At 37.9% G+C, this 13,271-nt stretch overlaps 1 protein-coding gene across 1 annotated transcript in view; it reads right to left on the minus strand.

Annotated features, from left to right (window-relative positions):
• Positions 1-13,271, minus strand: part of LOC121487083 (phospholipid-transporting ATPase ABCA3-like) — a 171,405-nt gene that overhangs the window by 22,846 nt on the left and 135,288 nt on the right. Inside the window, exons 21-24 of the mRNA XM_041748529.1 lie at positions 7,633-7,879; positions 7,287-7,491; positions 5,907-6,126; positions 1,828-1,992 (exon numbers count right to left, since the gene is read on the minus strand). Coding sequence (XP_041604463.1) covers positions 1,828-1,992; positions 5,907-6,126; positions 7,287-7,491; positions 7,633-7,879 — 837 coding nt within the window. The remainder of the gene's footprint in view (positions 1-1,827; positions 1,993-5,906; positions 6,127-7,286; positions 7,492-7,632; positions 7,880-13,271) is intronic.

Raw genomic sequence — 13,271 nt, forward strand, 5'->3', positions numbered from 1 at the left:
ACCATTTGCAATAACATGGATGGAACTAGAGGGTATTATGCTAAACGAAATAAGGCAGTCAGAGAAAGACAAAAACCATATAATTTCACTCATATGTGGAATTTAGGAAACAAAACAGATGAACATAGGGGAAGGGAAAGAAAAATAAAGATAAAAACAGAGAGGGGGACAAATCATAAGAGACTTTTAATTAGAGAACAAATGGAGAATTGCTGGAAGGGAGGTGGGTGGGAGCATGAGCTAAATAAGTGATGGCAGGCACATGTTGTGATGAGAACTGGGTGTTATATCTAAGTTATCAGTCACTAAATTCTATTCCTGAAACTAACACTACACTATATGTTAACTTGAATTTAAATAAAATCTTAGAGGAAAAAAAAAAGTGGAATCCTTGTCTCTTCACCATAGAGGAAAAGTTCTGTTTTTCCCCATTGAGGATATTAGCTGTGGGTTTTTTATATATGGCCTTTATTATGTTGAGGTACACTCCCTCTAACCCTATTTTGTTGAGAGTTTTTTTTTTTTTTACCAAGAATGGATGTTGTACTTTGTTAAATGCTTTTTCTGCATCTAGTGAAATGATATGGTTCTTATCCTTTCTTTTATTAATATGGTGTATCATGTTGATTGATTTGCAAATATAGAACCACCCCTGCAACCCAGGAATAAATCCCATTTGATTGTGGTGAATGATTTTCCCCCCAAGTTTTTCTTTAAATTTAAATTCAGTTAACATAGAGTGAAATTGCACCACTAGTTATTTACACAAAGGATACAAAAATACTGATTCAAAGGGCTACATGTACCTGATGTACTTATACATTCAACTAATTCTGTTTATATGAAATATCCAGAAATATCAAACCTATAGAGGCAGTGGATGTCTGGGCTGGATGTGGTAATGAAGATTAAGCTGCCAACAGACCTAATGGATATTTTTTAGATGATGGAAATATTCTAACATTTATTTGTGGTAATGGTTGTACAGCTTTATAGATTCCTAAAGATTATAAATAAAATAAATTAATTAAAACTAGTGACCGTGGTATGTAGATAATAACTGAACAGAGCCATTTTTAAAAAGGAGAGGAATTTATAGTGAAAATATGATGCAAAGCTAAAATGTGGTATAGTTTTTCTTATTCAGAGATTGCAAAAAATATAATCCATTTGCTATTTCCAGATTAAGAGGTATATTTCAACCTGTACTGATTTAGGGAAATATGACTTAATTTTCTTTCTGTGGCAACATATAAATTATTTGGTTCCAGAATGAATTACACACACACACACATTCAGGGTAAATATGCTTGTTATTTCTCAATTTAAAAAATCAATTTGAAATATGAAATATGGAAGATTTAATAGAATGCCTTTATTTTTTTCCAATTTTGATCTGGCTGTGAATTTACCTTTCTTCACCTGTGTTACACTTAAAGCTTAGTGGCCCAGGGAACTAAATATTCAGTTTAAATAAGGACTTCAGTTTCCTCATTTATAAAACTGAGATAATAATAGCTAACTTTTAGGGTGTTGTGAAGGCTTAAAATTATGTACATAAAGTTTTTTCACATAGTATGATATACCAAGATCTGGTGGTGGTGACTTCATGAAATTTATCTTAGATTTTATTATGATGCTTCCCTCCCCGCTCCCCCACCTCCCAGTCTGTGAAAATAACTTTGGTACAGAAACATATTCAAAACAGCAAGCCTGACTATCTTCATTGGAGGAAGAACGGGTTTATCTTTCAGAATATAATGTTAAATGTGAACACCTGAAAGGAATAGGTTGTTTTTAAGGACCTAAGGAGCCTGAGATACTCACATGTCTTACTGCAGTTCACATATATCTTTGGAAATTGTCTTTTACACAGCTTTTTCATCTCATAGTCATTAAAGAATTTGCTGATACTCATTGCAAAGTTGTAGCTAGGAAGCATCACTAATACACTATCTATGAGGGTTCTGATGTAGTGAGGAAAATCAAGGTCTATGATGAAAAAGATGATAGATTAGCTTTAATTATCAGGAAATAATGAACTTCCTATAACAATAGAATTCCCCAAGATGTCTAAACATTCATCTGGTAAACCAGAGAATTATCGATCTAACAGATTATCCTTGAGGAAATATAGTTATTAAGTCACTAAACTCATTCCTCAATAGCTCATGGCATGGATTTGTCAATTACAGAGTTCAAGAGGAGACTTTTCCAAACAGTGCTTCCCTAGGATCTGATTCCTTCCCTTTGTATGTGTGGGTCTGCTATTAAACCCCCCACATCTTGGCTCTAGGTCTTTCTATTCTTCTCTGTTCCCCATATGGGCTACAAAATGGAAAATTATGGGATTCTGAATTTCACTTTATTGTTGGCCTCTGCATTCTTTTTTATTTTTAAAGATTTTATTTATTTGATACAGAGAGAGACTGAGAGCATAAGCAGGAAGAGTGGCAGGCAGAGGGAGAGGGAGAAGCAGGCAGGGAGCAGGGAGCCCCATGAGGGGCTCAATCTCAGGACCCTGGAATCATGACCTGAGCTGAAGGCAGACACTTACCCAACTGAGCCACTCAGGTGCCCCAGCCTCTGCATTCTGAAATTTCTTGCTAGATCAATGAGGTATTTGAAAAGTTTAAGCAACTTTTAATCGCCAATATTTATAGAAGCATAATCAACAATGGCCAAATTATAGAAAGAGCTCAAATGTCCATCGGCTGATGAAAGGATAAAGATGTGAGATACACACACACACATATACACAATGGAATATTATCCACCATAAAAAAGAATGAAATCTTGACATTTTCAACAACATGGATGGAGCTACAGTGTATTATGCTAAGTGAAATAAGTCAGAGAAAGACAAATACCATATGATTTTACTCGTGTGAAATTTAAAAAATGAAACAGATGAACATATGGGGAGAAAATATGAACATAGAGTGAGAAAAGAGGCAACCCATAAACAGACTCTTAACTATAGAGAACAAACTGAGGGTTGCTGGAAGGGAGGTGGGGGAGATGGGCTAAATGGGTGATGAATATTAAGGAGGGCACTTGTTGTGATGAGCACTGTATGTATGTGAGTGCTGATGCGATAAATCACTAAATTCTACACCTGAAATAAACAAATAGAAATGCTTGCAAAAAACCCCCCAACAATTTAAAATCCAATGTATATTATTGTTTTACATGGAAGGTCAATTCACAATTTTCATTCCTTCATCCCTCTGAACATGGAAATCTACACTGAATTTCTCATTGCCAAATCCAATAGCCTCTGTGTCATATTTCTTCTATTTGTCCCTTCAAATTAACACTCTACCTTTCTCCATTACATTTTCTGTCCTGGGAAGATTATCTGTATAAATGTAATCAGGGATTTCTTTGCTCCCTGACTTCTGGTTGATCAAGACCCATGGGAAATTCTGTCTAGGGAAGAGGGATGTTTTACTAATATGGTCACTTTGTGAAAATTTACCAAGCTGTGCATTTATGGCCTCTGCACTTTATGCAAATTATACTTCAATAAAAGGTAAAAATAAATACTCTTGAAGAGCTCTGTGTTGATTGTCTTCTGTAGGGTGAAGATGCTGCTAAGGTATGTTGCAATGGAATTTGGCTCCTTGGTATCAGTGGGAACAATGGGATCCTAGAATGGAGAAGCCAGGTGGCAGAACTTACCTATTAGAAACAAGGTAGGAAACAACAATCAACAAGGACAGAATGGTAATCAGAGTTATTTTTTTCAACTACAGGAATGGAATTGATTTTCTAAACTCAGTATCTCTTGCAGACAAATTTTATTTTACTTTAAACATATTTTATTTTTATTATTATTAGAGAGAGAGAGAGAAAGAAAGCACGAGTGTCAGCATGAGTAGAGAGAGGGGCAGAGGGACAAGCAGACTCTCCACTGAGCTGGGGTCCTGACTTGGGGGTCCATCCCAGGACCCTGGGATCATGACCTGAGTGGAAGGCAAGACATTTAACTGATTGAGCCACCCAGGAGCCCCAACAAATTTTATCTTAATCAAGAACTAAACCAACAGGTTCATGAAACCACACTCCAAGAGAAGAGTCTTCATAATTAGATACTGGAATTCAGAAAACTCATAGTATCTGGGTTTTAGATAAAAGCAAAATCAAGGTTGCTGCTTCAGTGTGCCCCTAGTGACAGGAAATACGGATTCTTCTAGTTTAAGACCATACACTATGGTCAGACAATAAAGTCTCAGAAATGAATATAATAGTGAAGATTAACATTACTACTTAACTATTATTTTCTGTTAGAAGAATCTGAGGAAGTTATAGTCTGGCTGCTTATAGGGAAAAGGATTCACTGAGAGAGAAGGGACAGAGAGCCTGCTCTAAGAAATGACCTTCAGTTCCACCTGGGGTCAGGGAAAATAAATGGACGTTAGTGCAAGAGTCCAATGGTTTAAGTTACTAGGAGAGGAAAATTTTAGGAAAGAAATACATGCAAGACTGAATGGGTAACATGATCAATTAATAGGGAGACCATGGTAGAATCTATAGGTAGTATAAAAGTGATTGATAATAGTATCATTATTGCAGGGAATGAGCATGAATGCATAACTCCGACTTCACTTTTAGGCTATTATTCAGGGGCTCAAACCTTTCCCCCATGGCATAATACTACTTTTTGCAGAGGTGGGCAAAAGAATAAAAAAGTTATTTCTAGTTCACACACTAAATTTTATTTTGTGGAAGGCCAAGGCATAAAGTTAGGGAATGAGTCTGGAAGCCTCTTTTGGTGGGATTCTGCAACTTGGGGCAGGTTGAATACAATTCAAAATTCATGTTTACAAGAAGTTAAAAAGGAATGTTCTAAAAACAAACAAATAGGGGCACCTGGGTGGCTCAGTGGGTAAGCCTCTGCTTTTGGCTTAGGTCGCGATCGAGTCCTGAGTCCCGCATCAGGGCTCCCCGCAGGGAGCCTGCTTCTCCCTCTGCCTATGTCTCTGCCTCTCTCTTTGCGTCTCTCATGAATAAATAAAATCTTCTTAAAAAGTATTAAACAAATCTTATCTGCGATAACCAATCACCAGCAGAGTCTGCCTCTCTTTAAATTTCATAATCAGGGATCCCTGGGTGGCGCAGCGGTTTAGCGCCTGCCTTTGGCCCAGGGCGCGATCCTGGAGACCCAGGATTGAATCCCACGTCGGGCTCCCGGTGCATGGAGCCTGCTCTCCCTCTGCCTATGTCTCTGCCTCTCTCTCTCTGTGTGGCTATCATAAATAAATAAATAAAAATTTAAAAAAAACTTAAAAAAAATAAATTTCATAATCAGAGAAGAAAGATGGGATCCTGCTAAAACCATGCCTGAAAGGAATAAACTGGTTTAATGATGATTACATTTATTGCATATTGTGTTTCCTTCTGTAAGAAAATTCTAATTAGGAAGTTCAAGATTATGTGCTTCATTAAATTAGAGAAGAGTCATACAGAAGACTTTCCACTTTCCACCAGTCTTCCCATCTTGCTCCAAAGTGCTAAAGATGGGTAAAAACTGAAGAGCCAAGTCTTGAGGTGGAGATGGGGGATCTTTCAAAGGAAATCAATGATTGCATACTTATAATCTCTTATTCTTCTAACTCTTTCTTTCATGAGGCTAGAGTGATACTGAGTCCAGAACCTTTAAAGGGCTTAAATTCTTTCTCTTTCTTCCTTTCTCTTCCCCATTTCCTCTCTTTCTCCTTCTCTCATTCAAACTCTTTCTCACATACTCATTTGATAAATATTTGCTGATTTTCAAAAAGCACAGGTTTTCAGATTATTATAAAGTAAATGCTTAACGATTAATATTTTTATCCTCAAGCTCTTTCATCCTCATTTATCTAACATATTTCCTAGAGAAAGGGAAAATTGTGTGAAGTTCTTACCATAGTGGTGTCTTATGATGTAAATGCTGATACTGAAAATAGTTGAAAAGTAGTTAAAGAGGGTGAGCTTGATGTAGGCAGCAGTACTACTAGAAAACAGGAAGCTTCCAAGATACATGAGAGGTACAGCAGACCAACCATACAGCATAAAGATCATCATTGTATCCAGAAAGTTGTAATTTGCAACAAATGCATCCATTCTGCAGTATGGGAACACTCCCTGAGACACAGAGTGCAGAGGTTAAGTGCAGGGTGAAGGACATTGTGCAATAAGAAGTCAAGCCAGAAAACTTATAAAATAGCAAGCCCTGCCTTTCATTAAAGCACAGAACTATTCATTACTTCAATCACTTTACCCATTAGAAATAAAGGCCTTAGTTTATCAACCTGAAGTAAACTACTTCTTCCCCAGTACCTCTTGCACAGAAAGGAACTTTATCTGTTTTGTTTTTTAAGATTTTCTTCATTTATTTGAGAGAGAGGGCGCACACAAGTGAGTGTGTGTGGGGTGTGGAGAGGCAGAGAGAGGGAGAAGTGGGCTCCCCACTGAGCAGGGAGTCCAAGGTGAGGCTCTATTCCAGGACCTAGGGAACATGACCTGAATTGAAGGCAGATGCTTAACTGACTGAGCTATGCAGGCACCCAAGAACTTTATCTCTTTTATCCATGTGCTTACCCCTAGAAACTATATAGCTTTACCTCTCCTCCCTCAAATATGCATCTAAAACAAAAGAAGTTGCAAAGTTCATTAATGAGCAAAATAATTACATTAAAAGATGTTATACCATCCTTGCTTGCTCTTTATACCACATCCTCAATGTCTAAAATTGGGTGTCCAAGTAAAAACTACGTCTGTTTTGCTGACCCAGCGAGCTTGGATTTGTGGTATGAAAGTGGTGGAATGGGAGTGGGATGGTGGTGCTGGTGGTGAATAGTAACAGGAAGTTTCACTTAAGCCACAATTATAAACTGTGTGATGCTGTCCAACTTCCAACCAGAGGATTCAGCATTGGGAATTAGTGCACAATTGCTTATCTATATGAGTAGAAGGGACATAGTGGGGAATAAAAATAAGGGACAAGTGACAAGTAATAGCCCTTATTTCTTTAGAGTAGTTTTTGGACCATGCATAATGCTGAGCAATCACATGGGAAGACAATTCAAGAGAGACTTTTCAAAGAAATATGTTCTCCCCAACTGAAAAAATATGAGGGAGAACATTTCTATAATGAGGTTTCCACAATATATTCTCTGGCATAATAAGCCAAAGTAGTTTCAAATTTCTTTACAAGTTTTATTTTGGGACACAAATCATTGAATAGGAATTTCCTGTGGATGACATTGTACAATAAACCTTCATGCAACATCAGTAACACTCACCAGTAGTAAGCAGCAGAAAATGGAGAAGTAGATGAGATCCCATAGAAAAGCAGAGAGCCAGTAAGTAAGTACAGAGACCCCACTCACAAATTGGATGTGCTTTTCCCTAGTTGTTCTCTCAGTCACTGTCTGAAGGCAAAAGGTACCAATCAAAACAGCCAGGCTGAAAGCCAAGCATATTACTATTTGTAATCCATTTGTAGGCCTACAGAGGATGAAATAAATGATGAAAGAAATTATGACATATAAGTAGAAAATGATTTTAGTAGCTATTTTCAAGTATATATGGCCAGCTAGCAAGGGAAATATTAAGGCTCAATTCTAGTAAAAGGAAAGTCATACATACATTATGTGAGAGTCATGAAGAGGGAGAGGTTGAGGCTTGTTGGCAACTTTAATGGAAGCATTGGGGCCAGAAAGTGACATAAAAAGAATGTTGTCTAACACTGCCAATGATGTTGCAGCTGAATGGTATGCCTCATTATTGAATAAAACAGTAAGTATTGTTCTGTTTTCCTCAACCTCAATGGAAAGTGCAGTAATGGAGAAGTCATGAAACTCTTTGTTTTCCATTAGATATTTTGTTACTTTACCTAAAATAAAGAGAGAAATTGGTCAGTGGGTTAACATGTAATAAATAACCTACTACTTAAGTTGGAGAGGAAAAACAAAAATATTTTTCCTTGTATCTTTTCTCTTTCCAGCCTCCCACAATGGTTATTTCAAATCTTTGTTTCTCCTCAAGAATTCCACTGCATCACTAATCCCTACAATAATCTCACATATAGTCTATAACTTGAAAAAAACAGTAAGTTACTAAGAATTTCTTGCTTTACTCTTGCCTAAAACAAGCATGGCTTATTCTTTTTTCAAAGTTATTTTGGTTATTCTAGGTAATTTGCATTTTAATACACATTTTAAAATTGGTTTGCCATTTCTCTAAAGTCTTCTGGTATTTTGATAAGAATTGCATTGAATCTATAGGATCACTTTAGAGAGAACTGCTATCCTAATATTATTCAGTCTGATTTAAAAAAAAAAGTTTTTGTGTATTTATTTGGGAGCGAGAGAAAGAGAATGAGCAGGGGTGGGCGGGCAGAGGGAGAAGTAGGCTCTCGGCTGAGCAGGGAGCCCAACATGGGGCTCAATCCCAGAATCCTGGGATCATGACCTGAACAAAAGGCAGATGCTTAACCAACTGAGCCACCTAGGCATTCCCCATCTTCTTTTCAATGCTACTATGAGTCACAGTAATTTGTGTTTTCCTCCTATAGGATTGTGTTCATTTCACCTAAGTTGGATTTATAAAATTCCAGTTTGGAAAGCTCTGCCTTTTTATTGGGGTGTTTACTCCATTTATATTTAATGTAATTATTGATTTGCTAGGACTTATATTGTCATTTTGCTATTTATTTTTAAAAAGATTTATTTACTTATTAGAGAGAGAGAGAGAGAGAGAGAGAGAGAACACAGAGGCAGAGGGAGAGGGTGAGGCAGACTCCTCACTGAGCAGGGAGCCCAATGCGGGGCTTGGTCCCAGGACCCTGGGATTATGACCTGAGCTGAAGGCAGATGCTCAACTGACTCAGCCACCTCTGCACTCTTGCTATTTATTTTCTATGTCTTATCTCCTTTTTTGTTCCAATCTCTACAACTGCCATTTTATGTTAAATGTATTTTGTATTATACCAATGAAATTCCTTTGTTGTTTTACTGTTTTTTTGATTTATTCATTTTTATTTTAAATTATTTTTTCATTTGTTTTTATTTAAATTCAATTTGCCAACATATAGTATAATACCCAGTGCTCATCCCATCAAGTGCCCTCCTCAATGCCCGTCACCCAGTAAAGTCTTTGTCTACAAAGATAAACTCAAAATGGATGAAAGATCTAAATGTGAGATAAGAATCCATCAAAATCCTAGAGGAGAACACTGGCAACACCTTTTTTGAACTCAGCCACAGTAACTTCTTGCAAGATAGATCCACGAAGGCAAAAGAAACAAAAGCAAAAATGAACTAAAACCAAAAATGAACTATTGGGACTTCATCAAGGTAAGAAGCTTTCGCACAGCAAAGGATACAGTCAACAAAACTAAAAGACAACCTACAGAATGGGAGAAGATATTTGCAAATGACGTATCAGATAAAGGGCTAGTTTCCAAGATCTATAAAGAACTTCTTTAACTCAACACCAAAGAAACAAACAATCCAATCATGAAATGGGCAAAAGACATGAAGAGAAATCTCACAGAGGCAGACATAGACATGGACAACATGCACATGAGAAAATGCTCTGCATCACTTGCCATCAGGGAAATACAAATCAAAACCACAATGAGATACCACCTCACACCAGTGAGAATGGGGAAAACTAACAAGGCAGGAAACCACAAATGTTGGAGAGGATGCGGAGAAAAGGGAACCCTCTTACACTGTTGGTGGGAATGTGAACTGGTGCAGCCACTCTGGAAAACTGTGTGGAGGTTCCTCAAAGAGTGAAAAATAGACCTGGCCTACGACCCAGCAATTGCACTGTTGGGGATTTACCCCAAAGATACAGATGCAATGAAACGCCGGGACACCTGCACCTGATGTTTCTAGCAGCAATGTCCACAATCGCCAAACTGTGGAAGGAGCCTCGGTGTCCATCGAAAGATGAATGGATAAAGAAGATGTGGTTTATGTATACAATGGAATATTACTCAGCCATTAGAAACGACAAATACCCACCATTTGCTTCAACGTGGATGGAACTGGAAGGTATTATGCTGAGTGAAGTAAGTCAATCGGAGAAGGACAGTGTATGTTCTCATTCATTTGGGGAATATAAATAATAGTGAAAGGGAATATAAGGGAAGGGAGAAGAAATGTGTGGAATATCAGAAGGGGAGACAGAACATATAGACTCCTAACTCTGGGAAATGAACTAGGGGTGGTGGAAGGGGAGGAGGGCGGGGGGTGGGGGTGAGTGGTTGACGGGCACTGAGGGGGGACACTAGACGGGATGAGCAGTGGGTGTTATTCTGTATGTTGGTAAATTGAACACCAGTAAAAAATAAATTTATTATTAAAAAAATAAAGTCTTTGTCTATTAAGTTCAACATCTGGCATCCCTCAAGGATATCTACTGGCTTCATCCTTCCCCCACAATGTTTGGGCCATATGGTTGTTTCTGTATTAGTTTTCTGGGATTTCCATAAGAAATAATTCTAGAGGCGAGAAATGCAAGTTAAGCTTGTCAGCAGGGTTTGTTTCTTCTGAAGGCCTTTTCTCTTTGGTTTGCAGATGGCTGTCTTCTCATTGTATCTTCACATGGTCTTTCCTCTGAGTATGAATGTGTCCTAATCTTTTCTTACAAGGATACCAGTCATATTGGATTAGGGGCAACCCTAATGACCTAAATAAGTTTTTTTTTCTTTTTTCTTTTTTTTTCTAAATAAGTTTTATACTTAATTACTTCTTTAAAGAAGTTATATCCCACCCAGGGACACCTGGGTGGCTCAGTGGTTAAGCATCTGCCTTCTGCTCAAGGTAGATCCTGGGGTGCCAGGATCGAGTCTTGCATCAGGCCCCCTGTTGGGAGCCTGCTTTTCCCCCTGCCTATGTCTCTTACTCTTTCTGTGTCTCTCATAAAATAAATAAATAAATAAATAAATAAATAAATAAGTAAATACCTTAAAAATTATATCCAAATATAGTCACATTCTGAGGTACTGGGGGTACGTCTTCATTAATGAATTTTGAAGGGATACAATTCAGCCAATAATTCCTTTTTCTGTTACTATTATTGTGGAAACTGAACATTTAAGATAAATAGTGTAACAACTTTGATATCTGAACTCACCTCTTCATCTCTTGCTTGCTGTTACTGCCTTTTAATTTTTTTTAACTTGTTGCTGTTCATTTGGTAGTGACTTAAATGGATTAATTCCGTAGATTCGGTATCTACATGTGCAGCCACTTTTTCTCTGAAAGGCTTAAAAAATTTTGGCTTTCATTTTTTTTTTAATTAACTTTTATTGGTGTTTAATTTACCAACATACAGAAAAACACCCAGTGCTCATCCCGTCAAGTGTCCACCTCAGTGCCCGTCACCCATTCCCCTCCAACACCCGCCCTCCTCCCCTTCCACCACCCCTAGTTCGTTTCCCCGAGTTAGGAGTCTTTATGTTCTGTCTCCCTTCCTGATATTTCCCAACATTTCTTTTCCCTTCCTTTATATTCCCTTTCACTATTATTCATATTCCCCAAATGAATGAGAACATACACTGTTTGTCCTTCTCCGATTGACTTATTTCACTCAGCATAATACCCTCCAGTTCCATCCACGTTGAAGCAAATGGTGGGTATTTGTCGTTTCTAATTGCTGAGTAATATTCCATTGTATACATAAACCACATCTTCTTTATCCATTCATCTTTCGATGGACACCGAGGCTCCTTCCACAGTTTGGCTATTGTGGCCATTGCTGATAGAAACATCGGGGTGCAGGTGTCCCGACGTTTCATTGCATCTGAATCTTTGGGGTAAATCCCCAACAGTGCAATTGCTGGGTCGTAGGGCAGGTCTATTTTTAACTCTTTGAGGAACCTCCACACAGTTTTCCAGAGTGGCTGCACCAGTTCACATTCCCACCAACAGTGTAAGAGGGTTCCCTTTTCTCCGCATCCTCTCCAACAATTGTTGTTTCCTGCCTTGTTAATTTTCCCCATTCTCACTGGTGTGAGGTGGTATCTCATTGTGGTTTTGATTTGTATTTCCCTGATGGCAAGTGATGCAGAGCATTTTCTCATGTGCATGTTGGCCATGTCCATGTCTTCCTCTGTGAGATTTCTCTTCATGTCTTTTGCCCATTTCATGATTGGATTGTTTGTTTCTTTGGTGTTGAGTTTAATAAGTTCTTTATAGATTTTGGAAACTAGCCCTTTATCTGATATGTCATTTGCAAATATCTTCTCCCATTCTGTAGGTTGTCTTTTAGTTTTGTTGACTGTATCCTTTGCTGTGCAAAAGCTTCTTATCTTGATGAAGTCCCAATAGTTCATTTTTGCTTTTGTTTCTTTTGCCTTCGTGGATGTATCTTGCAAGAAGTTACTGTGGCCAAGTTCAAAAAGGGTGTTGCCTGTGTTCTCCTCTAGGATTTTGATGGAATCTTGTCTCACATTTAGATCTCTCATCCATTTTGAGTTTATCTTTGTGTATGGTGAAAGAGAGTGGTCCAGTTTCATTCTTCTGCATGTGGATGTCCAATTTTCCCAGCACCATTTATTGAAGAGACTGTCTTTCTTCCAATGGATAGTCTTTCCTCCTTTATCGAATATTAGATGGCCGTACATTTCAGAGTCCACTTCTGGGTTCTCTATTCTGTTCCATTGATCTATGTGTCTGTTTTTGTGCCAGTACCACACTGTCTTGATGACCACAGCTTTGTAATACAACCTGAAATCTGGCATTGTGATGCCCCCAGCTAAGGTTTTCTTTTTTAAAATTCCCCCGGCTATTCGGGGTCTTTTCTGATTCCACACAAATCTTAAAATAATTTGTTCTAACTCTCTGAAGAAAGTCCATGGTATTTTGATAGGGATTGCATTAAACGTATAAATTGCCCTGGGTAACATTGACATTTTTACAATATTAATTCTGCCAATCCATGAGCATGGAATATTTTTCCATCTCTTTGTGTCTTCCTCAATTTCTTTCAGAAGTGTTCTATAGTTTTTAGGGTATAGATCTTTTACCTCTTTGGTTAGGTTTATTCCTAGGTATCTTATGCTTTTGGGTGCAATTGTAAATGGGATTGACTCCTTAATTTCTCTTTCTTCAGTCTCATTGTTAGTGTATAGAAATGCCATTGATTTCTGGGCATTGATTTTGTATCCTGCCACGCTACCAAATTGCTGTATGAGTTCTAGCAATCTGGGGGTGGAGGCTTTTGGGTTTTCTATGTAGAGTATCATGTCATCGGCGAAGAGGGAGAGTTTG

Source organism: Vulpes lagopus, chromosome 3 (assembly GCF_018345385.1).
Source record: "Vulpes lagopus strain Blue_001 chromosome 3, ASM1834538v1, whole genome shotgun sequence".
NCBI classification, from domain to species: domain Eukaryota; kingdom Metazoa; phylum Chordata; class Mammalia; order Carnivora; family Canidae; genus Vulpes; species Vulpes lagopus.